The following is a 24,871-nucleotide window of genomic DNA, read 5'->3' on the forward strand; positions in this document are numbered from 1 at the left end:
ATTTTACAAGAGACATACAATTTGTGACTGCTAGCTTGGCAGTGTTATGATTTTAATTGCTAATTCGAGCCCGGGGGTGGGAGGAGCTTTCCCTTTTATAGCATAACCTCGTGTTTAATAACTTAAGAAATGTTAAATATTATTATTATATTTCTGTTTTTGACGACGTCAACCATTTCACAGATCACGCGATCAACTTGTTAAACCCCCTTCCCCCCACCCTTGACATGTACATGACACATGTTTCGGCGTCAGGTAGTTTTACTTTTAGTGACGTCATCGATGACGTCACGCGACCATCTCATTGCACCCCACTTGAAACATATATGACACCTACCGAATTTTGTAGTCGTACGGTGTTTCTTAAATGGAATATAAATATTTTTTTAATTTTGATGACGTCAGCATATTTTTTTCTCCTACTGACGTCATTAATTACGTTACAATCACGTGACTATATTGGTGCACCTCACTTGACGCCATGACACATACCAAGATTGGTTGTCATATGATGTTTCGTTCATGAGATATGGATATTTTTGTTCTTGATGAAATCGGAACAGTTTTGCTTTTATTGACGTCATCGATGACGTCACACAACACCTGACCATATTGTTGCACCCCCCTTGACACCTACATGACAACTACCGAGTTTGGTTGCAATACGATGTTTCCTTCGTGAAATATAATTTTTTTTATTTTGATAACGTCATCATATTTTTGCTTCTAGTGACGTCATCGATGACGTCACAAGCCACGTGACCACAGTTTTGCACCTCCCTTGACACGTACATGACACACCAAGTTTGGTTGTCATACGATTTTTTGGGGGGACGGACGGGGCTCCGCCCACGCGGCGCTTCGGGAGCTCCGATATTATTGTAGGGATGGGGGTAACATGACTGAGACAATGGGGGGAGGTATGGCAAGGGTGTGTGTGGGGGGGGCGGGGGAGAGTGATAACAATTTTTGATTTTTTTTTTTTAGGTCTGAGCTATCTGGAGTCAACTCTAGCTTAAAAACAGTCTTGCTATATATACGGGAGCGTAGCGAGGGCATTTTCTCAGAGTACTAACCGGCTCTCGTCCATGATATCCCTGGGCCCTCACGCCCTTCACGGGAGGGCCCAGGGATATCATGGGCGGAATTTTGGATTTTATAGGTACGCATGTGTACTGTACATGTATTGGCATAGACAGGGGCGAATCCAGGATTCCCAAGGTGGGAGGGGTGGGGGGCACCGACATGGGGGGGGGGGGGGGGAGATTCCTTCTGGATCCACCAACTGCGTATACGACTCTACGCCTCTGGGACAGAAGAAACACCGAGAAGCAAGAACCTTTCCGTGCCAGTCTCTGCCCTAGCCCCAGTCCCCAAAGAATCAGTCCCCTGCGCGCTCGTGTGTCGACCTCGGAATGTCAAACGCAGATTCCCCTGGAGAATCATCGCATAAACATGAGCAAAATCATCGACTGGTAGGAGCATGCAGTCAACTAGTCACTTCGGGTGGCCATTGGTAGATATTTAATCTCTGAAGTGACTTTTAGAGGTTGATTTCTCCTTTTTCTATCACAGAAAAAGCGGACCCCCTTCGAAATGTACGAACATAGCATCAATAATGCGCCCGCCGAACCGAGAGAGAGCGAACTCGAATGCACAGTGAGTAGTTCTCGCTCTTCCTTCGCCGATATTTGGGATAGTTCCATCCCAGTTGAGGTAAGAGTTCAGCGCTTGTTTTTCCCGTTTCAAGGATTAATTACTTGATTGCGAAATGCAATATGTGACTTATTCCGTTACACGAATTTTCCATATGAATCAACCCCTTCGTTTGCTGGGCTCACGTGATATTGCGTCTAATAAATGTTTCCGCGAATTGAAGTGCTGTTGTGTACAGTAATTCTTTCAATTTATTGTATAGGCTAGGTGTGAAAAGTTTCAGAAAGTGGTTCATTATTAAAAAGTAACTTTAGACAAAATATCCTAAACTCTAGTTGGTCATTTGAAATTTATTACTTACTTTGGCCAGGAAAATAGTTTTTTTAATTTTTTTCTTATTTTCATCATTAAAAACAACATGAAAATGGAACTTTTAGCCAGTGTTATAGTTGTCGTGGTATGTTTAATCTAAAGTCTGTCTTTTATATTTCCCGATCTTTATAGAAGTCAATGTTTTTGATACTCGCATTTTATCCCATTTTCCCATGTCTTTACTTTCAGCTTTCTAAGTGAGTTTTATCACAACTGCAAAAATCTAAAATGTTTCATCTTGCAATAACACATAGTCAGTAAGCAACCAATAAATGACTGTGCTTTTCATTGTCTACATCATAAACTATTTGACTGCACACAGCATAAACCATTTGTCTGCACATAGCATAAACCATTTGACTGCACACAGCAGAAGCCATTTGACTGTACACAACATAAACCATCATAAACCATATGCAACCCTCATGAAATAAAATTTAATGTTTTGTATTGTATTTGTCTGCACACTGCATAAGTCATTTGACTGCACACAGCATAAGCCATTTGATTGCACACAGCATAAGCCATTTGACTGCACACAGCATAAGCCATTTGACTGCACACAGCATAAACCATTTGACTGCACACAGTATAAGCCATTTGACTGCACACAGCATAAGCCATTTGACTACACATAGCAAAAGCCATTGACTGCTCACATCATAAGCCATTTGACTGCACACAGAATAAACCATTTGACTGCACACAGCATAAACCATTTGACTGCACACAGCAGAAGCCATTTGACTGCACACAGCATAAATCATTTAACTGCACACAGCATAAACCATTTAACTGAACACAGCATAAGCCATTCGACTGCACAAAACATAAGCCATTCAACTGCACACAGCATGAGCCATTCGACTGCACACAGCATAAGCCATTCGACTGCACACAGCATAAACCATTTGTCTGCAAACAGAGTAAACCATAACTGCACACAGAATAAACCATTCATCTGCACACAGCATAAGCCATTTGACTGCACACAGCATAAACCATTTGACTGCAAACAGCATAAAACGTTTGAGTGCATACAGCATAAAGCATTTGACTGCACACAGGAAATTTTTTTTTTTATTGTCCTGTTTCTACTTCCAGAGGAATATTTACCAACCTCTGGCCCAGAAAAATCTTGTGAATTCATCAACAGCATTGTATGGTCATTTAATTCAACTCATTTTGCTCAGAATTACTTAACCCTTGTCAGCCACCCTTTTGTTACTGTTTTTAACCAATATGAAGACAAATTATTAGGAGAATTCCTCCTAAAAATAAAATCGAATGCTGTTTTTGACCAAATTTAATTGAAAATATCACATCAGCTTTCCCAAACGTTAGGATGACAAAATGACAGCTGACAAAATTCTAAAATGAAATGTTTTTTTTGACTGGTTGTTATTTTGCTCATTATTTTATAGATTAGAGATGGATCCTATCACACTGGGATTTTCAACCCAATTTCAACAGTCCTACAAAAATGCAACCAACAAGTCATGGTGCCGTATTTCTCCATGCTTTCTGTTGTGAGTATCAGCCACAGTACAAACAAAACCATAGGGCCATCTTCCCTTTTCAATCCCTAGTTTAAAAAATAGATCTCATTTTTGCATGCCTCACGCAACTTGACTGAGTTGTTATACTTTTTAGTTCATGGCATGCTGTGACATCATCTGTGCATCTATTAATGGACAGACCCCCAAATAATAAGATTAATTTGCTTAAACAGCAATTAGAATGTTCTCTTATGTTACAATCTAGTTTTGGGGAGCCTGAATGCTGATGCCAAGAATGTATGTGTCCTCTTATAACACATGGACCCCAAGTTGTATGGACTCAGACTGGTGTTTTTATTTCCTGAAAACCTAAAGATTGTAATAGCATATTCAATATGTAATTAAACATAGAACTCTAAAAGATAAACCTGTCTATTTAAGACACTAGCAATACAAAAAGTATTTACCAAAATGACCTACATAATGCTCCCTGGACTGGGGTTAACTGATTAATTCATTTTTTTTTCACAGATAGGGTGGAGACCATTATGCCGTGACTCATTCCATTGCAGAGGGTTCCTATACCTTGTTAACATCTTCTATACTCTTGTAATCTTTTTGCTGTTATTATTCAGCTACGTTGCTAGCATAACAGCTTGTCAGGCACGGCTGGATATTGAACCATTGGTAAGTAATTCATAAATAATTTGTTAGGCAAATTTTAAGTTCATAGGAATTCACTGGGTTTGTAAGTAATAATGCACAATTTTTGATATTTTATAATTTTATGACTTCACATCATGAAATTGCACTGAGCAATCAGCTATCTGAATCTTATAATGTGTGGTGACCTTGTCCAACTTAGATAGGATCACTTAGATGGGATTACTGGAAGCTATGAGGAGAAACCCAAGAGAAAATGACCCATCCCCTGGACAAACACATACATTTTCTGAAATTTCTGAACCTGTGGCATTGTTGTCTCAACTGAAACATTCTTCCATCCTATAGGCCTGTGTTCAAAAGTTTTTTTTTAATTAAAACTTCATTACTTTTCTTTCAGATTCCAGACACAACTTCACTCACACCGACCCATCGTCCCACCACATCACACAACATCACAACACCACACCCTACAACTCCATCGAATTCCACAAATAGCACAATGCCAACAACACAAAGCATCCCCAGCTCCTTGCCGCCCAAGACAATGCCTGCACCTACAGTAAAACACCCCACAAAGTCTACCCAATACCCAGATGTCATAACCTTCTTCACCATGTACACCATGTCGCCTGCTCAGCCAGACTGGAAACCCACAGAGTGTACACATATCATGAGTGGATACGTGGTACCTAAGTTCTTGCATTTCATTGCATTTGTGATTGGGTTCTACCACTTTAGGATACAAGAGAGTGAAGGATTGCATGCCCTCGTGGAAATGGTAATCACTTTAGGTGTCTCTCTCCCCTGCAAGCAGAGGCCTCCTTTTTCTGTATTTTGCTGAGCTTGCAATTCTCTTTTCCTCACAAATAAAAGTAACGATTAAACAGAGAAAAGAAGCCTATGCTAGCAAAGAAATTTTTTTTTTCATACAATTTTATTTTAGTATAGTTTTATTTTATTTTCCAATTCGTTTTATTAATTGGATTCATTAAACAGATGGCGGAAGTAAGCTGAGGCGGGTAATGTAGTAGGCAATAAACAATTTTATTTCATAACTCCTCATCTAGTTTTTCATTTTTTTTCCCCAGGTTTTTCTGCAAAGTAAAGAGCAATCTAAAATTGTTAAAAGATTGAGGTAGGCATTGTCTCTTAGGCAACGTTTTGGCTCATCAAATCATCAAAATGTTATCACCTTAGAATAAAAATTGGCTCCCAAAGCTGTATAGTATTGAAGTCAGCGTTTAGCTTAAAAATCCCAGTTCAAGTTCAAACAATTATTGATATGTGACCAACGCTTTCAGGTCATTCCTATTGGCTGGTCTCGTCTGGCTCTTGGGCATGTTGGCGTGCTATATCTTCTTCTGTTTTTCATTTGGTCTTGCATCTGTGACTGGATTTAGACATAGTGTGAGGTAACCAATACATGAGAGCTTGACAGGAATACACCATGTTGTCATGTGGTTATTTATTTTTGTATCTATTTTTATTAATCTATATGTATTTCCCATTGCCTGTTATTGTTCTCTGGGTCTCCCCCCCCCCCCCTTTCCCCATCCCATTGCCGGATTAGATCACTAGTGGCATTTAAATCTATCTCATATCCTGTAGTCGGCAGTGGGTGGCTGCAAGTATGATGGTACTTGGGGACCTGGTAGCAAATTGCGTCACATTTGTCATCATGCTTAACTACTGCGCCCAGTGTCAGCTCTTGATCTACTTCCTACGAGATATAGCGCTTAGAATGGAGGAAAAGACAGCAGAGCTCGGTCACCTAATGAAAGTATGTGACGATAGAAGTGCTCTCATTTCTAAATACATTAAGTTTGTAAAGTCAAATCTCTTACATTCAACTTTACACGGTAGCTTTCACTCTCTTAATAGGGCAGCTTTTTAAAGTCTCCCAGACACCTTTTTGCCAACGGACACTTTTGTTTCTAAGACTACCAGATAACTCTTCACTGAAGGGCATTCTCTTTAAGCGGACAGCTTTCCTATAACTACCAGTCAACTCTTTGGTAACAGACACTCGTAAGTGTCAGATTCTTTAAGACTACCAGTTCATTATTTGCTAATGAACAGGGGTGTCTACAAAACGAAGACCTAAAACCTAAAACCTAAAACCTGTGACCCCAAAAGCTACTACCCCTAAAGCAACAACCCCAAAAGCAACGACCCCAAAAGCTCGACCCCCAAAATATTGCCGTTATTATTTAGCCTACCTTGTTTCCCAAAATGGCTACAGAGCATGGAAGTTTCATGTGGACCAGTGATCCTTACAAGCGAACAAAGTTATAGTTGATGACTTGTCCATCTACCGTTATACATTACTTGACCCAAGTTTGGCTGATGAACAGCAAATCGCTGGCGAGATATTCGTTATTTTCCCACGGTCGCGTGATCTGTGTGGTCATCACCTATAACTTTTTTTACTTGTCCATCTACCGTTATACATTACTTGACCCAAGTTTGGATGATGTGCAGCAGATCGCTGGCGAGATATTCGTTATTTTCCCACGGTCACTTGATTGCTTAGTAATAAAAGAGAATCTGAGTATTCAATATTTTAACGCGTCACGTGAGCCGTAGAAATTGAAGGAAATAGAGAAAGAAAAAAAGGAAAAAAAAAAACAGTAAAATCGCCCGACCTGCGTTTTGTACTCAACCTGCACCCGACCTGAATCCGACCTGCACCCGACCTTAATCCGACCTGACCCTGCATCTAACCTGCAACCTGCATTTTGTACCGTCCGAGTTTTTTTCTACAAAATGAGACTTTATTTACTTGTTCTTTGTCTTTCTTACGTAAAATGCCATACAATGTTAGGGGTGCAAGTTCTCTACAGACATCGACAAAACTAGGATTTCAATAACTATTTGGCCAATCTATTTATAAACTTTAGAAATTATAATTTACTTGTCGGGAACCCGTATTGGCACGCTACGCTAAAGCTTTGGTTTGATAAACGCTCTTCCTCGCCAGGGAAGAGCGTTTCTCTAAATTACGGGTAATTACCGGGTCTGTTAGGTTACCGGGAGAGTTTTCGGGATAATTTTTCGGGTAAAGGAGCGTGTCTGAAAAATGAGTGCAACTACAATTTTTAATGGGACAAATAAAGACGAGTAAAAATGGTTTGTTCATTGGCGCGTGCAAATGAGAATATTTCTTTGTTGAAAAGCACAACAAAATTTATGAACTGTCTCGCTGTGTAGCCATTTAAGAAACAAGGTAGACTAAATAATAACTTTAATTTTTGGGGGGTCGTAGCTTTTGGGGTCGTAGCTTTTGGGGTCACAGGTTTTAGGTCTTCGTTTTGTAGACCCCCTAATAGACACTCTTGTTATCAGACAGTTTTTCCAATCAACTATTCCAATCAACTCTTCTTCGACAAATTAAATTCCCCTCATTGACACTTTTTTTTTCAACTTGAAGGATCTATGGGAAGTGAAAAAACACCTCACCAACTTAAACAGTGTATCAGCTCACATCACAACTTTAATCATCTTCAACTTTTGTGAGGTTGCGGTTATAGGTAAGCTAGTAGTAGGAGGAGTCGTCCTGGGAGGCGGAAGTGACGTCATCATAACTTAGGAGGTAAAGAATGGTGGTGTCTGATTGGAGGGGTAAGAGGAGTCGAGGAGAAGTGACATTATCCGAAGAGTCTAGATTCTAAGAGGGTCAGACTCTAACGAATAGTGATCTCATGCCGACGCCGAAAAGTCTAAAATTATGTAAATTTTGTTAACTCTTTAGATTTCACATGTAAAAGTATCTCGGTTTCGTTCTTCTACAAACTAGAACAAGACAACTAATTTTTAGGTAAATCGAAGAAGTTTGCCCTGTAAACCCCTCTATGTCCACTCTGTAGAAATATTGTCGACAGTTTATTTCGATCTGTTTTTTACCGACCGCCTTGCGCAAAAGCACTTTTTTCTATCTCGTTGTCCTAGTTGTCCCTAGTAATATAGTAATACTCGTTTTGTTATTTTTCAGGTCTGACCATTCTGTTCCGTAATTCGGAAGGCGTGCCGACGTCTCAGGTTGTTTATCGCGCCATCATTCCGGTCATGTGCTTGATAACACTTATGTGCCCTCTTATAATGGTAAGCCTAAGCCCAAAGTAGCCTCGTCTCTGTCCGGGGTTACTGTGGTGGGCCGCGAGAAAAGGGGGGCTGGGACGAGTTCGGGTGATGTTTAAATCTTTAACCACATGAAACCTTAAAGAGATAGCCAGACTAGGCTGGTCCGCAAGCACGCAGGTAGTGACGGGCCAGCCGTTGCCTTTATCTACCTTTTGGATCCAGATTCTTTTTGCGCGGCTTCGATTTTCATAGCTAATTAATTCGGATTTGTATCAATTCCAATTTTAAAACCAAGCTTTTCTTTGTGTTTTCCATATTGCTATACCCTGGTTCTAGAGCCTCGAACATCTCTCTATTTAGTGGCCAGAGACATTCGAGGCTCTGGAACCAGGGTAATATTGCTATGACTTTACTGACTTTTCTAGGGCGCTTCCCTTACGTCGTGCCATGACTTTACTGACTTTTCTAGGGCGCTTCCCTTACGTCGTGCTATGACTTTACTGACTTTTCTAGGGCGCTTCCCTTACGTCGTGCCATGACTTTACTGACTTTTCTAGGGCGCTTCCCTTACGTCGTGCTATGACTTTACTGACTTTTCTAGGGCGCTTCCCTTACGTCGTGCTATGACTTTACTGACTTTTCTAGGGCGCTTCCCTTACGTCGTGCCATGACTTTACTGACTTTTCTAGGGCGCTTCCCTTACGTCGTGCTATGACTTTACTGACTTTTCTAGGGCGCTTCCCTTACGTCGTGCTATGACTTTACTGACTTTTCTAGGGCGCTTCCCTTACGTCGTGCTATGACTTTACTGACTTTTCTAGGGCGCTTCCCTTACGTCGTGCTATGACTTTACTGACTTTTCTAGGGCGCTTCCCTTACGTCGTGCTATGACTTTACTGACTTTTCTAGGGCGCTTCCCTTACGTCGTGCCATGACTTTACTGACTTTTCTAGGGCGCTTCCCTTACGTCGTGCTATGACTTTACTGACTTTTCTAGGGCGCTTCCCTTACGTCGTGCTATGACTTTACTGACTTTTCTAGGGCGCTTCCCTTACGTCGTGCCATGACTTTACTGACTTTTCTAGGGCGCTTCCCTTACGTCGTGCTATGACTTTACTGACTTTTCTAGGGCGCTTCCCTTACGTCGTGCTATGACTTTACTGACTTTTCTAGGGCGCTTCCCTTACGTCGTGCCATGACTTTACTGACTTTTCTAGGGCGCTTCCCTTACGTCGTGCTATGACTTTACTGACTTTTCTAGGGCGCTTCCCTTACGTCGTGCTATGACTTTACTGACTTTTCTAGGGCGCTTCCCTTACGTCGTGCTATGACTTTACTGACTTTTCTAGGGCGCTTCCCTTACGTCGTGCCATGACTTTACTGACTTTTCTAGGGCGCTTCCCTTACGTCGTGCTATGACTTTACTGACTTTTCTAGGGCGCTTCCCTTACGTCGTGCTATGACTTTACTGACTTTTCTAGGGCGCTTCCCTTACGTCGTGCCATGACTTTACTGACTTTTCTAGGGCGCTTCCCTTACGTCGTGCTATGACTTTACTGACTTTTCTAGGGCGCTTCCCTTACGTCGTGCTATGACTTTACTGACTTTTCTAGGGCGCTTCCCTTACGTCGTGCTATGACTTTACTGACTTTTCTAGGGCGCTTCCCTTACGTCGTGTGCCAAGGAATTTAAGCAGCGCAGCTTACAGCTGCGTGTTTTCGGATATCCGTCGACCACGCAGTTTGACAGAGATTCTTTTCTTCTCTTCATCCAAACAATGGATCTCCAGGTAAGTGCGCTTTTCAGCCTAGTCGCTGTCGCTCTGACCGGTATTCCTGTGTTTTGCCATGAGTTAAGGGAGAGCCAACCTAGCCTGCGTAGCGGCTTCCCTCCCCTTGAGCCGCTACGCAGGCTAGAGCAAACCTAGGAGAGGGATCGGGTAACGTCACATGTCAACACCCATGAATCATAATAACAATTTCAGACCCATGCTGAAACACCACAGAAAACCCATAAAGAACGCCAGGTACTAGGTAGGGTGTTCGAATAGGATTCCCATGCTAACAAAATTCTCTCATCCCTCCCCATCTTGTTTCGTTCTGGCCGCGCGCGGGCCCAAAACAAAACAAAACAACAACAACAAAAAATGGCGGCCACGATATACGGCGAAAAAAACAACTCCGGGTTAATATAGCGAAAAACCCCGGGTAAACATAACGAAAAACCCCGGTTAAACATAGCGAAAACCCCGGGTAACTATAGCAAAAAAACCCGGGTAAACATAGCGAAAAACCCCGGGTAAACATAGCGAAAAACCCCGGGAAACTATAGCAAAAAACCCCGGGTAAACATAGCGAAAAACCCCGGGTAAACATAGCGAAAAACCCCGGGTAAACATAGCGAAAAACCCCGGGTAAACATAGCAAAAAACACCGGGTAAACACAGCGAAAAACCCCGGGTAAAAATAGCGAAAAACCCCGGGTAAACATAGCGAAAAACCCCGGTTGTTTACCCGGGGTTATAATAGCGGGTAATAATAGCGAAAAACCCCGGGTACACAAAGCGAAAAACACCGGGTAAACATAGCGAAAAACAAGGGATAAACATAGCGAAAAACACCGGGTAAACACAGCGAAAAACACCGGGTAAACACAGCGTAAAACATCGTGTAAACGCAGCGAAAAACACCGGGTAAACATAGCGAAAAACACCGGGTAAACGCTGCAGGAAGTCTGTCACTGACATTGTTTTTGTATTTCTTTTCAGGCCACGCTGTTTGCGATACCCATGAAGTCGTCTTATCTATGGGGCTTTTTCACTCTCGTTGTGTTTGTTGTTCTGCTATTGATGCAGATAGGGATTCTCGCGGCAAAAAATAGATACTTTTAAAAACAATCAATGTACAAAAGAACTAAAAAAGAAACAATAGAGATATCAACAAGAAAACCATCTGCACTCTAATGGCCAAGTCAGATTAAAAAAAAAACAATGAGTATTACACAGAACGACGTGGTCTCTATGATAGGTTTGTGAGGTAAACCAATGAGAATGCAGGAAACGTTTTGATTGACAGTTGCTTCACTAGCCAACCGGCGTGGCTAAGAAATGCATCAGAACGACGGAATCCTCCTAGTTTCGAAGTTCTTGTCAATCAAAACCGTATCTCGCATGCTAATTGGCTAACTTCCTTAAACTTTGCAAGGGTGGCCACGGTAGCAAGCGCCGCATGGTTAATTTTGTAAGGGTGGCCACGGTAGCGCGCGTCGCATGATTAACTTTGAAAGAGTGGCCACGGTAGCAAGCTTCGCTCCATGAACGGTCGTTTGACAAAAGGTTGTCGACCCGCTTTGCGACAAGCCCGCATTGAAGCATGGGTAAAAACCACTGAATCGCCTAGCTGCATTTTTTTTACTCGTGATTCCGGAATGAGAATGATAGGGAAAAAACGCGCCCTAAGTCTGAAGTTATGCAGTGGCTAATATATACGGCTAGGCGCTTTAGTGGTTTTTCCCATGCCTACATGCCGGCTTGTCGCGTAGTCTATACACCTATTTCAATAAACGTTGTGTGCGAATGGTGAATGGCAATTGGCAGTTCTAAAACCAATCACTGCTTGAAGGTATAATTTTTTGTAAGAATAAAGATGATTAGTAATATAATCACAGAAATTATCCACATTTTACTACATTCAGTAGAAATTAGATAAGTCCCATGGTCTTTTTTTGATAGAACTGCCATTTGACAATCGCCATTTGCCGTTTGCACTGACAACGTTATTTAAAATAGGTGTATTCACTACAAGACATCCCACAAAGTTTATATTTTGTAAATACTGATAACTCTGTCGCTTTTTGGGGTACAGATGTTATTTTGATCGTGATAGATTCCCCTTGTCATTTGTAAAGAGAAAAACGTTCACATTATTTTGTAAATAGAATAGAATTATTTGCAATAACAAATCAATAAAGTATGCACTCTTATACAATTGTCATCTATAGCTGCCAATATTACGTGGTCCATAAATATATTGTTTCCCAAGACATGTAATTATATACTTTTACATTTTCACTAATTTTTATGTGTGATTAATTTAGACTACCTCTGGTCGTGTGTTCTAAATCCCCTAACAGGAAGAAAATCTTAGAAAAGTATTGGAACTTTAATCCACGAATTCACCTCAGGCCATATGGTTGCCTCCCCCTTCCCCCCCCCCCCCCCCCCCCAAAGTGATCCTGCATTTGACACTGATACATAACTACCCAAGTGGGTTTTGCGCACCGTGGTGGAATAAGTAAGATCTGTACAGCTGGTACTGTGGTTTTCAATATCATGTGAACTAACGTTGACGATATCCAGCAGCCCGATCGCCTTCTGGCTTCCTTCAATCAAAATCCGTCGTTGCTTAGCACTAAACTGGTTTCCAATCATGCCACATCGCGCCAATTAGATAGCACCAAATGCAATTCCGTTAGTTTAACTGACGGAAGCTAGAAAGCCGTTTAGTTGTTGGAAACCGTTGTAAGCTCGCATAATAATGAAAATCATGGTATCGCGTGGCCCATTACTTGTCTAACACGTTCCCATAATCTGGGAATTTTTTTTTATGGCGTGAGACCCTGGGGGCGAGATCGATGATATCTAGACAAGCACTTAAAAAAAATTAAATAATAAATTTATCAAATAATGTAATTCAAGACCTATTACGACACCGCCAGTAAGAGCGAGACCTGTGGGAAGAAATGAAACGAAGTCAGCCATTTTATCGCTGATTCACAAAAAGGGGTATCAAACGCTTCCAATCAAGCAGTTCCCTTTGCATTCCCCCATGTCGGTGTCACGCAACATTACAAATTAGGCTACCAACAGTAGAACTAAGGGACCGTCCGGGGGGTGGGGGGTGGTGACTGAATCGCTAAAATTATCCAAATGCAAATTGCTCGGATTATTTGAGTGACTCGGGTCATGTTATTTCAAACAACTAATGTGTATTACATGAAAGGCACGGTTTTATGGAAAAAGTTGTAAACTGGAAGAAATCCTTGGATAGATAAAGATGAACCTATGCGTTAGAAAATGGTGGAGAGGGTGGGAAAAAAGGGGAGGGGGCAACGGTCGGATGAGAAAAAAAATGAAGGGGGGGGCTCTCAGTTGGGTGGGTACCTGCTGAATGGAAGGGCAGCCAATGATATGCGAGTCTTCCTCTGTGTAGGTCTCTGCAATCAGCTCGTTCATCTGTTTATAGTACTCCTGGACTTTCGTCTAAAAAACACATCCACAGTAATATAAATATTACTAAAAAAAAAGCCTCAGAGAGCTCCTAGACAAGGTTTACACACAGAGGATTAAAGCGGGTTGCTTGGCTTTTCCCATTCACAATTACAATACTTTTTATGACTACAAAAGTGGGTAGGACTCTCATCGACTCTGATCTCCGTTTGGGGCCCTACAAACCTTGACGGGTTGGAAGAGGATCTCTGTTTTATCATAGTGGATGCTAACTATGGTTTTATCGATGCCTTACCTTGATGGGTTTAAAGAGGGTGCACTCAGTGTAGAGGCCTTACCCTGACGGGTTTAAAAAGGATAAGCTCAGTGTACCGAGTCCGTAGCTTGACGGGTTTAAAGAGGATGTAATCATTTGTATAGAGGCTTTTAAGTGACGGGTTTAAAAAGGATGTCCTCAGTGTAACGATGCCTTAGCTTGACGGGTTTAAAAAGGATGAGCTCAGTGTGTTGAGGCCTTTAATTGACAAGTTTGAACAGGATGAGCTCAGTGTATCGAGGCATTACCTTGACGGGTTTAAAGAGGATGTACTCAGGGTGTCGAGGCCTTTAATTGACAGGTTTAAAGAGGATGTCCTCAGTGTAACGATGCCTTAGCTTGACAGGTTTAAAAAGGGTGTACTCAGTGTATAGAGGCCTTTAATTGACGGGTTTAAAGAGGATGAGCTCAGTGTATCGAGGCCTTTAATTGACGGGTTTAAAGAGGATGAGCTCAGTGTATCGAGGCATTACCTTGACGGGTTTAAAGAGGATGTGCTCAGTGTCCTTGTTGGCCAGGAAAAGCGCCATGCTTTGAAGAGTGCTAGGGAGTTTGGACTTGAGCATCATGTACGTCTCGCTCACCACCTTACGAACGCTTTCTGGAAAAGAGATTACCAGGAAATTAATACCAGATTATCAAAATATACGGAGCCTGAGATCTAAAATAGGGTAAACCTTATAAAAAACTCAGACTCTTCCTAGTGTAAGGAAATAAATGAACACATGGCTGAAGTTACGCTTGCGTTGGAATAGTTTAGGTGACTTAAGCGGACCATCTTATCCCATTTCGCTGATCTCAATGAGACTAGGCGAAAAACACACCCCTTCAACCTTGTGTTGATTTATTGCCTTGTCTCCATCACGCCAACGCAGACCACCTATTTCTTCTACAGCTTGTCTTCAGTCTTTCTAGTTATCACACCATTCTTTCTATTGCTATTCGGCACAGCGTCGGAATTGGTGCCAAAATCTACTAACCCAAGTATCTCTCAAAATGGGGCTACCCTCATAAGGGTGCCAGAATATCAAGAGAATCAAGGAATTAAACAAAACCCGCCATATGCCAAAGAAAGGTCACATAATCACCTGGTTTCGCCCAAGGCTGCTGCCTGAGGAATGCACTCTTGTCCTTCCCTTCGTCCTCTGCGAGCTTCAGTATTACATTCACCTGAGGGTACAACCAAGTCTTATCAATAGAAATAGTAGTAGAAATATCGCGCAAGGTAAGGCATGGTAAGGTAAGAGAACGGGGTCTGACAAAAGGACGCCATTAAGGGTTGTGATCATAGGCATAGCATCGGGTCTTAATCTCAAGGGTGTTTATGTTATGTAGCCATTGACACTTACCTTACCGATGAAGGCGGAAAGAGGAGAAATAAACGATTCTGAAACCTGCTGGATGAACTGCTCGCAGACCACTCGTAACTCTCTGTCCACCTCCTGAAAACAACGAGAATCTTGTAAATAACATGCCTCGGAAGAATACATCAGGAGTCTATTACGCCAACGTACAGCAAGCCGTAACTCCGTGTCAAAGGTTTTCAACTCTTACAAACACGGCTCCACCGAGAAAATATAACCATGGCCTAACCGTGACTCTTTGTCGGAGGTTTTACACTCATAAAAACACGGCTCTGAGTCCAATGTAACCATAGCCTATCCTTCACTCTGTGCTGTAAGTTTCCCAACTGATAAGAACGACTCAAACGGGAGGACCTTTACTGTGTGATAACCACACCTTCATGCGTTATTTCGTCACTCTTACAAACAAGAACCAACTAAGCGCAGCTAAACTGTACAATGACAGGAACTTTGTGTCGCAGGTTTCACATTCTATAAACATCCCTCCACGAAACACAAATCTACCTGTTCGCTTCTTCGCACGTCGCCACAGTTCTAATACAAAAATTCCGTGGTGTTTTGTATTCAACCACTGTTTTAATCTAATCAACTTGTCCTTTCTTCGCTTACCTTCTTGGAGTCTAGATAGCTTTCGGTGAGCTGAGGCGCGCCTTCGAGTAGAAATTCCAAGATCGCGTTACTGCTGTTTAGTGAGAAGATGTGACCACTTTTGCTCCAGAGTCCGTATGCGGCGGTCCGCATCTTACTGAAGTCTAGAGATACTTCTTTCACGGCGAAGTCCACGTCGAATGCAGCGATCTGCTCGCGCAGAATCAGGAGGTGCTTGATCAGAAACAGGTGACCATTGATCGGGTCCTGGAAGTAGCATTCAATTACTTACAACACAGGAAAAGGTTTAGTGCAACAATGTTGGCAACGATAGCGCGACAATGTTGACAAAATCTGGAACAACAATGCTGGTGCAATAATGCTAACGAAAACTGGAGAGACATTGTTTGCAAAAGCTGGCGCGACAATTTGGCAAAAGAAGATCGACAACATTGGCAAAAGATAGTGCAACAATGCTGGCAAATGTTAGCGTAACAAAGCTGAGACAGTAAAGCGGTCTTCAAATCCCAAAAAGGTTAGAGAGTTTTGTTTTTACCTTTCTCTTGGTGATAAGAGCGCTGGCGATCTTCAGAGACTTGATGCAGGCCGACAGCGCCTCTTGGGAAAGCCCCTCAAACGTCTCTTTCTACAGAACATGATTACATAATGTTCCCAGTACCAGCCTTTTCCAAACTATTCAATTGGAAAAGGCTAGTGGGCATGTATCAGGGCATGCTGACCCATGATTGCATGACTCATTAAGCTTTGTGTGACTCAACAAGAGTTGTGTGACTGGCACAGTTTTGCATGACTCACCAAGTGTTGTGTGACTTACCAAGTGCTGTGTGACTCACCAAGTGTTGTGTGACTGACCCAGTGTTGTATGACTCACAAAGTGTTGTGTGACTCACCAAGTGTTGTGTGACTTACCGAGATGCAGCGGTCAAGCTTGGAGAGGCACACTATTGTCCTCCGCACTGTTGGGTACCACATTCCCTGAAGGTCAGCAGGCGCTGCCGGCAACTCTAAATAGAAAGTAAACCTTGCAGTTCACCATGGTCAGCAATCAATAGAATGGAACCTGCTTGCACGTGTTAAATTGTATTATCTTAATCACTCTGCTTATCACCCGTTTGGCATTAGGGCTTGCTCAGCCCAGATTATCAAACTTTGATCATTTACGTCGGGGTGACTGATTGGCAAAATTGGGGAAGCTTTTGCAATTTGTCATAATTAACTCTCAACTTAATTAATATAAAAACAAATATTCACCTGAAGACGACTTCTTCCTACCCCCAATTTCTGTCTCCGATTGGTCATCACTGAGCTACAAATTGAAAAAAAAAAAAACACATTTTAAATATAACCTAAATAAACTAATGGCTGTACCTAAATAAACTAATGGCTATAAGTAACATACAGTTTGAACCAAAACCTAAGCGCTTTCATTTAAATCCATTTCCATTCACTCAATTTGAGAGGTTCAGGCCACAGTTCAGTATTTATCTAAAAGATCACTGGTCATTTGATAAACCTGAAAGGTTATTTCTGTTACTCCGCATGATGTTGACTGTTCCAGTCTTTCCTAAATAAACCGTGCAAGTGTCCCTGAAAGCGGGTCCTTACATCTATGAGGAGCTTATCTGGGTATGCCAAGTCTCCTGGAGCGGGTGAGTACATCAGAATGTCGGTTTGGAAGTAGGCCTGTTGGGCAAGTAAAGTTTGATTCAGAATGTCTGCTTGCAGAAGGCATGCAGGACGAGTAATGTTCAAATGTTTGTTTGGAAGAAGGCCTGCGGGAAAAGTAAGTTTAATGTCGGTTAATAGGTAGACCTGCGGGACAGTTAAGTTTAATGTTTGTTAATAATTAGGCCTGTGGGACAGGTAAGGTTTTAATGTCTGTTAATAGGTAGACCTGCGGGACAGGTAAGTTTAATGTTTGTTAATAATTAGGCCTGTGGGACAGGTAAGGTTTTAATGTCTGTTAATAGGTAGACCTGCGGGACAGGTAAGTTTAATGTTTGTTAATAATTAGGCCTGTAGAACAGGTAAGTTTAATGTCTGTTAATAGGTAGGCCTGCGGGACAAGTAAGTTTAATGTCTGTATAGGCCTGCGGGACAAGAAAGTTTAATGTCTGTTAATAGGTAGGCCTGCGGGACAAGTAAGTTTAATGTCTGTTAATAGGTAGGCCTGTGGGACAAATAAGGTTTAATGTCGGTTTGGAAGTAGCGCTTCCAGACAAGTAAGTACCTGTGCTCTATATACCAATCGTTCCTGAACATCTTCTGTCATTTGGTCAATGATCACCTCAAAGGCTGCAAGTTCCTCGCCTACAATACAATACAAAACATAACAGTACTTGACTCCTTTCATCTTACATCCTCATCCCCATACATTCTCACTCAATAATCTATCCCTCTAGTTTCATGCACAGCTGACCTTAAGGTCTTGGCAACGGTAAATTTGACATCACTGTTTTTGTGTTTTTTGCAAAACCTGTATCAATAGTTCTTAAACTTTATTTTTGCAAAAAAAAAAATTTTTCCATGTATCGCATTCTAAGACGGCTAAAATGGGCCTTTGCTGTTTCCCGTAACCTGTTGACCGTGAATTCACGCCAAATCCTTGACTTTTCTAGCATATTATTATGAGTCGAGAACTCGAGCTTGTCTGGCGTAACCTCGCGACGGGTTTTAAGATATCGCCTCTAAATTTTCGGGATCTGATAGATAATATTGCCATGTCATAAAGTGTGTGAGGAATTTTCGATTTTCGACTGAAGATAGCTTTCATAGCACTTTTCGTGTCAAATTTCGCCAGAAATTAGAGTTCCAGCTTTGATTCGTGATATTTTGTTGACAGTGTCAAATAACAAAAAGTCCTCTCACACTTTGGTAGAACATTTATCTGTCATTGAGATGCAACTACGTGCAAGTGCATGCGCAATAACACGAAGGTGCATTACGCTCTAGAGTCAACTCTGTACTTTTGAGTTTGAGGCCTCAAAGCTTAAACACGGAATTACCTGTTGCAAAAATAAAACTTACAGGAGATAATTCAATCTTTTATCTTTTATTGGATATAAAGTTTGTACATGTAGTGAAAATTGCGGGGCGACAATATTTTTTTTCCCGCAGACACGTCGTTTACCTTTACCTAGACCTTACAGAATGCCGATCAACCATTCCTTTGATATTGTTTAAAAATGAAAATACAACAACGGTTTATCTGCAAGAATATTTCAAAATAACCATCCATGATTAAAGTTTGATACTTTACTGAGGCTATTCGATTGAACTTTAGTTAATTGAATTAGCCGAAGGAAATTGATTTTTTCAGCAAGTATTGTACAGGAGGGTAAAATGTCGGCATGATTGGCATTCTAAAATGGACTTCAAGCTGAGACTTAAGACGGCTGCACAGGAAACTACCCTCCAACCATCCACTGAACCCAAAATATGCTTCTACAGTATATGGCCGAATAAATCAATCAATGTTGCAACAACAAATAATCTACAAGATAATAACATTATAAGCATTGTGCAAAAAGATGGTACCTTAACTTTAAAAAAATTGTTTTCAAAGGGTAAAGCATATGTATCAACAAGGATGTATAAAAGTAATGGATTTTTAGAGGACTACACTTTTTACATAATCGATACCTTTCTGTTGAACATGACCTTCTATCATCTCTACCTATAATAAATATATCAACAAAGTAAGTCAAACAAAAAAATGGTGCATGCTACTATGGCCATCTAAAAATGTTTAAAGAAAGTCAGCCAATACACTCTAGCATGGGTGGTTCACAGTTTTGAATGATTCCACGTGCATAAGAAATACCTTGAGTATAGTGCAGAGCTGGGCTAGAGTCTCCATGTGGTTCATGTGTATGATGACCGGACGCAAACAGTCGTACAAGCTGTTACACAGACCTTCAAGAAGTGTACTGGAAACACACAAGGGTTTGCTGTCAATATCAAGAACTGGACTTTCCTACTGTTTACCCCCCAAACCCTAACACACACACAATTACTTACTCTAGCCCGATGCATGTCTTGGAGAAGAAGTGATGATACAGTTGATATTCATCCTGGCAGACATGAATCAACAAGGAGCATCCAGAACGAACCTGGAAATAACAATTAGCGAGTTGAATGGCTGGCAGATGACCAGACAGATAGAAAAACAACAGACAGCCGTCTGAATATTGGATTTACCTACAAGCTCATGAGTATGTGCCAATAAACTGATTGGCCGGCAAGCCATCTGTCCCTCCAACGGACTGACAGAATGACTGACAGATTGACTTACTTGCCTGACCCTCAGACTGCCTTATCACTGACTCACTGGCCGGCCAACTGACTTACTGACTGCCTTTCTTAAGAGATTGTCTGAGAATCTGACTGACTGGCTTGTTGAATGACCGACCAGCCAACGAACTGACTGTGATAAATTACCAGTTGGCAAGGGTTCTTCTCATGCTGTTTGGACAGCTTTTCAATTGCGTCGGTGATACAAGGTGTGAGAAGCTGTGATCTTTGCTCGAAGTAACACCGCTGACAGTCTGTGAGAAGTGAGGCATACCTGCAAATATTTACAGGAAAGTGGCAAAAAGGTTAACAAATTGTTCAGAAGCAAAACATAGGGTAAAATATTTCTCTCCTGGTAACAGTGCAGTCTGAAAGTTTCCATAAAAATAGAAACTTGGTCAATTAGAGTCATGAATAATAAAGTTACATTTTAAGCAATACTTACTCCGAGGTCATGTGAGATCTTTGCTCAATTTGCTCCATCAGTGACTGTAAAAAATAACATGCAAAAATCAAGGAATACCCAGCAAGAATTTTCAAGAACTCTTTCAGGATGGCAAAACAACGGACTGACTGTACCACTCACCTTTATCCTAGGGGCACATGTCCTAAACTTGCCATAGAATAGAGCAAAAGAGTTTTCAGCATTGCCAGCATCCTGAGAATATAGAAACAGCTAATTTAATTTTTATTTCATATTTTTTGGGAGAGGTTGGGTGAGAAAAGGGAGCCATATTTTTTTTAGGGGGGGAGGGAGAGGCTTGAATTTCATTATTCAAAAAAGGAGCAGAATTTTGACAGATCTTAAGAAAGGGAAGGGACCAATATATATATGATGAATTGCTGAAGATAACTTTCTCTAAGTTTCTGCCCTTCTGCTATTGTGGCTAACCCTCTGACTCAGCTATGTCTTTGTAATTTAGCAGCCAGTATTTCGCATCATGGTGTTCAACAGAGTCATTATTTTGCTGGGCAAGCTCTCTACCAGCAATGTGCACACACAGGGTTTTAGCTGAGCCTTTGCTTACCTTGTTATTTAGTACTTGTGATGTGGCATGTTTCAAAAGAGAGATAATGTAGGATCGGATGTGGCTTAACGCCTGGTTTAGACACTGCTTGAACCTTGTTAGATATATCGAGGACTCCTTGAACTGCGGCTATAACAATAGAAAAAGAAACAATGACGAGGCAATGTTGAGTAGTAATAGAGATCTCTACACTAAGGAGGTTTGTAAATGAGGGATTCACTTTTGCATCAGGTAATTATACATTAGATCATATCACTATATGGACATTGTTTTATCGAGGTCTCACTTAATTGCATCAGGTAAATCTTACGTAGGTCTCACCACTAAATGTAGGTTGTTTTATTTCAGGTAATTCATAGGTTTTACTTGATTGATGTAACACAACCAGTGACTGACATGTATTGCGTGACTTTCGCGCCATAGTTATTCATTATGTTAATTTATGCATAGAGCTTTATACTTGTGTACAACTTGTACGACTCGCACGAGTATTGTAATAAACCCTCTAGTTCATGAAACTCGACAAGTGAAAGGCTGTAGTAAGCTTGTTGTGGCCAAGGCATTCTCTTTTCTAGCTCTTGGTCTGATTATGGTAAATGATATTACAGCAACACTGAATACAACATACTGTAAAGGATTGTACTTACATTGCTGGCAATATAGGAAATGCACTCATCCAGTCGAGCTAACAGTGGCACAAATGATTCACTATTCACGGACAGTGTTGGAGAATTAAGTTTCTGGAAAGAAAAAGAAACGAAATGCTGTAAGTCATATTGGTCAGAAGACCTTCATATTTGACCACATTTGAATATCTTGCATGATATTTTTTAAACCTAACATCCATTACATATTTAAGCTATTCATGGAGAAACAAGTGTTATTAAGAGAATGATCTTTGATAAAAATAAAAAACAATACTCACATGTCTCAGGTGCTCCAGAGTGTTGAAGTATGACAACTTATTACTGATACTCTCTGCCATGTTCACAAGCCTTGTCTATGAAAGGCAATTAAAAAAGTATTCAAATCAAATCACAGTTAAAGCAGGGGTTCGCTTAGTGGTTAGCACACTTCCTCGCAGCCCCAGTTCAAATACTGTTTCTTAGTTAAGTTTTTGAATTGGTGCTGCAAGAGGGCTAAACCTTTTTTCTGCGTTTCCAATATTTCAGATGAGATAAAAAAAAAGAGGTCCCTTCCTCCAAAGCTTGAAATGATAAATAACATGAAAATATGTTCAGATGATCAAATGTGCTTCACATGTTACTGGTTTCAGTACAGTAATTATAGATGCAGATTAATAACCCTAACCCTTATCCAAGAACATAATCAGCCTCACTCACACTTAAAGGTGTAAGTTAACCATGTCTGTACAATTTGTAAGAGTAGGGAGTTGTTTCCGATATCATTACATGCTGTAACTATCTTTGAGCCCAGAGGATGAAGAATGATAATGTGAAAGTGCCTCAATTGGGAATGCATAAAAATCAGGTAACATTATTTAGGTTGTACCTGGTCTTGTAGCAATTGCTCACATGCCCCATGAAGAGCCCCCGTCTTTGTCGACACCATGACATGTTGCCGCTGAAGCTCATGTAACTGTGATAAAGCGGCCTCAATCTCCTCTAGAATTGAGTCACAGTGATCTCGAAATTTCTTGAGATGATCAGAATAAGAACTGCAAAGTAATTGTGCATAAGAATTATCAAGAAACTCCAACAAAAATACAATAAACTGTAGTTACCATTTACAATGCTGTAGCAGGACACGTGAGATTAGGGGGCACAATAAAGAAACATTATGAAAATATTTGGGGGCATGGCCACGCCCCTTTTGGTCTTTTTCTTATAATTTTTGAAAATATTGGGGGGGGGGGACACGTGTCCCCAGTGCCCCACCCCGTGCTACGGCCCTGCATTAAGAGAAAGAGCCTAATTGCCAATTTTATGGTCATCTCTTGCATTACTTTAGTGTTGCTGGTGTTTTGCGAGATACTTTTCAGGCTGTGCAGGCTGTGCATTTATTTGAACTATGAAATTACAAAGAATAAACCAACAAGGCCCCAAATTTCATTTCACAACAAATTTGTTGCTTTATTCATTTTACTTTATACATTTTACATTGTTTTGTTTCTTAGTACAACTACTGGGAGAGACTTAGTAACACAAAAAAAAGGACTTCAACTCTCTTGCAGCACTTAACCCTTTCCTATTAAAAATGAAATGGTCTGCTGCTAAGAAAACCACGAGCAAGAAAACCCTGAGCTAAGAAAACCATGAGAAATGGATTATCAATACACACTGATTGTTAGAGGGGGGTTTGCAGTGATGCGGTTTGGCCTTAAATCTGGCACGGTTTTTCGGTTTTTCATATTTTATTCTGCGTTAATGCAGTTTCTCTAGACTGCACGGTTACGGTTATTGACTTATTTTGATGGTTTGCAGTTTTTGGCGTTTTTCTTTGCGGTTTCTGTGTGTTTTTCTGTGTGGTTTTGTGGGTTTTAGAGCGAGCCTCACCGGTACGATGACTCTTGCTCCTCTTCCATTTGAGCCTCCACTTGAGCAAACCATGTAAAGAACTATCAATTAATTGATAACAATGTTGATTAGTAAAAGTTCATTGTGGTATACAGTACACTACCATTGCTAACAATACAAAATTTCAAAAATGCTAACCAAGCATTTTGCGAGAATCAAAGTTTCATTTACATGATCTTGAGAAATAGGAGCGTTCTGTCATGGTCACACATATCAATCAGATAGCATGTTTCTTGCATCCTCATTGGCTCTTATTTGTATCATTCACATGACTGTCAAGATGGCTACAAACCATGCTCAATAACTGCAAATATACTGTATGTATATAAGTAATGGAAAGCACACCAGCACGAGTTTGGCGCAAAGAGAAGCTTATTGAAAAAAATACAAAGGTACTTAAACAGACATAACACTATACTGATTTCAATATCTTCTCAGCACACTATAAGGATGTGGGTGGGTGGGTGGGTGGGTGGGAAAGGCCAATGAGTCCCCAGGGATGAACTCTCTACCTGTTGTGCATTTTCAATTTTCTCTTCTCCAAGGTCGACACTTGCAATGTCTAACTGTGTTTCTTTGCTGCTTTCACTCAAGCTTCTCTTGGCAGGAACATGGGTGTAGTCATCATCAGGTAGCTAACAAAAACAGCAAAAGGTTCAGTCAACCACAAGAGTAAACAACCACAGAAAAAAGGTAGCTATGGAAACCCCCCCCCCCACCCCCCCCTCCAAACACACATACAATTTTGGGATCAGTAGTATGGAAATAGGTGATAAATAAGAAATAACTTGGGTAAAATGAAGGTAATGATACTGTTTTTTTACATAGGTTTTAAAAATTATACCAAAATTCAAACCAAATACAAGTATTATCGGTTTAAATATTAAGTATATAATGATATTTTACGTTTGGAAACTCCAGTGTAAGATTTTGTTTACCTCATCAGGGATTTCTCTTCTAGTTGAAAGAGCCGACAGTTCTAATGCACTGTCTTTTTGCCTGTCAGTCAAGGGAGCCAAGTTTGTTTCTTTTCCCTCCCAAAAGCTCAAATTGTCACGGACTTCTTTTGGCAACGTAGAGTGATGAACGGCCGCCATGTTGGCACTAGGGCCCCTTGGAATCATGGGAATAATACAGAGGAAACCCGCCATAAGAATGTTTGTTTAAAAACTTTTTTATTATTTTTACGTGTAGCGAAGATTTTTAAACAATATTAGAGCAGTG

The 24,871-nt window shown here is 40.9% G+C and overlaps 2 protein-coding genes across 3 annotated transcripts; one reads left to right on the forward strand and one right to left on the reverse strand.

Annotated features, from left to right (window-relative positions):
- The first annotated feature begins 1,312 nt into the window (after window positions 1-1,312).
- Window positions 1,313-12,254, forward strand: LOC5512677. Of its 2 annotated transcripts, XM_032382063.2 has the most exons (12): window positions 1,319-1,475; window positions 1,576-1,716; window positions 3,453-3,557; window positions 4,059-4,214; window positions 4,591-4,971; window positions 5,282-5,328; window positions 5,495-5,605; window positions 5,802-5,973; window positions 7,624-7,723; window positions 8,185-8,294; window positions 9,931-10,062; window positions 11,041-12,254. In XM_032382063.2, the coding sequence occupies exons 1-12, from the start codon at window positions 1,416-1,418 to the stop codon at window positions 11,161-11,163; spliced, it is 1,638 nt and encodes a 545-aa protein (XP_032237954.1). In that variant the 5' UTR covers window positions 1,319-1,415; the 3' UTR covers window positions 11,164-12,254. The 2 variants fall into 2 exon arrangements, with proteins under 2 accessions (XP_048587962.1, XP_032237954.1); XM_048732005.1 differs by lacking the exon at window positions 11,041-12,254 and having other exon boundaries at window positions 1,313-1,475; window positions 8,699-10,057.
- Window positions 12,198-24,779, reverse strand: LOC5512703 (conserved oligomeric Golgi complex subunit 3). The gene is made up of 24 exons (XM_032382062.2): window positions 24,586-24,779; window positions 24,160-24,282; window positions 23,627-23,688; window positions 22,623-22,788; window positions 22,036-22,110; window positions 21,758-21,850; window positions 21,111-21,239; window positions 20,669-20,740; window positions 20,528-20,571; window positions 20,230-20,356; window positions 19,810-19,901; window positions 19,613-19,718; window positions 19,432-19,465; window positions 18,020-18,099; window positions 17,395-17,472; window positions 17,041-17,095; window positions 16,699-16,793; window positions 16,325-16,414; window positions 15,790-16,035; window positions 15,166-15,258; window positions 14,905-14,986; window positions 14,290-14,417; window positions 13,435-13,533; window positions 12,198-13,001 (listed from the first exon to the last, which is right to left on the reverse strand). Exons 1-24 carry the CDS (start codon window positions 24,769-24,771, stop codon window positions 12,975-12,977), a joined length of 2,382 nt encoding a protein of 793 aa, XP_032237953.2. The 5' UTR covers window positions 24,772-24,779; the 3' UTR covers window positions 12,198-12,974.
- Window positions 24,780-24,871: the final 92 nt, after the last annotated feature.

Source organism: Nematostella vectensis, chromosome 9, assembly GCF_932526225.1.
Source record: "Nematostella vectensis chromosome 9, jaNemVect1.1, whole genome shotgun sequence".
Taxonomy (NCBI): Eukaryota; Metazoa; Cnidaria; class Anthozoa; order Actiniaria; family Edwardsiidae; genus Nematostella; species Nematostella vectensis.

Bases quoted from the DNA above. Each gene is read 5' to 3' on its own strand.
- LOC5512677 (XM_032382063.2), top strand. From the start codon at position 1,416: ATGTCAAACGCAGATTCCCCTGGAGAATCATCGCATAAACATGAGCAA. The intron at 5,329-5,494 runs GTAGGCATTGTC...CAACGCTTTCAG, and splicing joins AAAATTGTTAAAAGATTGAG to GTCATTCCTATTGGCTGGTC. The intron at 7,724-8,184 runs GTAAGCTAGTAG...GTTATTTTTCAG, and splicing joins TTGTGAGGTTGCGGTTATAG to GTCTGACCATTCTGTTCCGT.
- LOC5512703 (XM_032382062.2), bottom strand. From the start codon at position 24,771: ATGATTCCAAGGGGCCCTAGTGCCAACATGGCGGCCGTTCATCACTCT. The intron at 21,240-21,757 runs GTAAGTACAATC...CTATTGTTATAG, and splicing joins TTTCCTATATTGCCAGCAAT to CCGCAGTTCAAGGAGTCCTC. The intron at 19,719-19,809 runs GTAAGTAATTGT...GTGTGTTTCCAG, and splicing joins AAGACATGCATCGGGCTAGA to TACACTTCTTGAAGGTCTGT.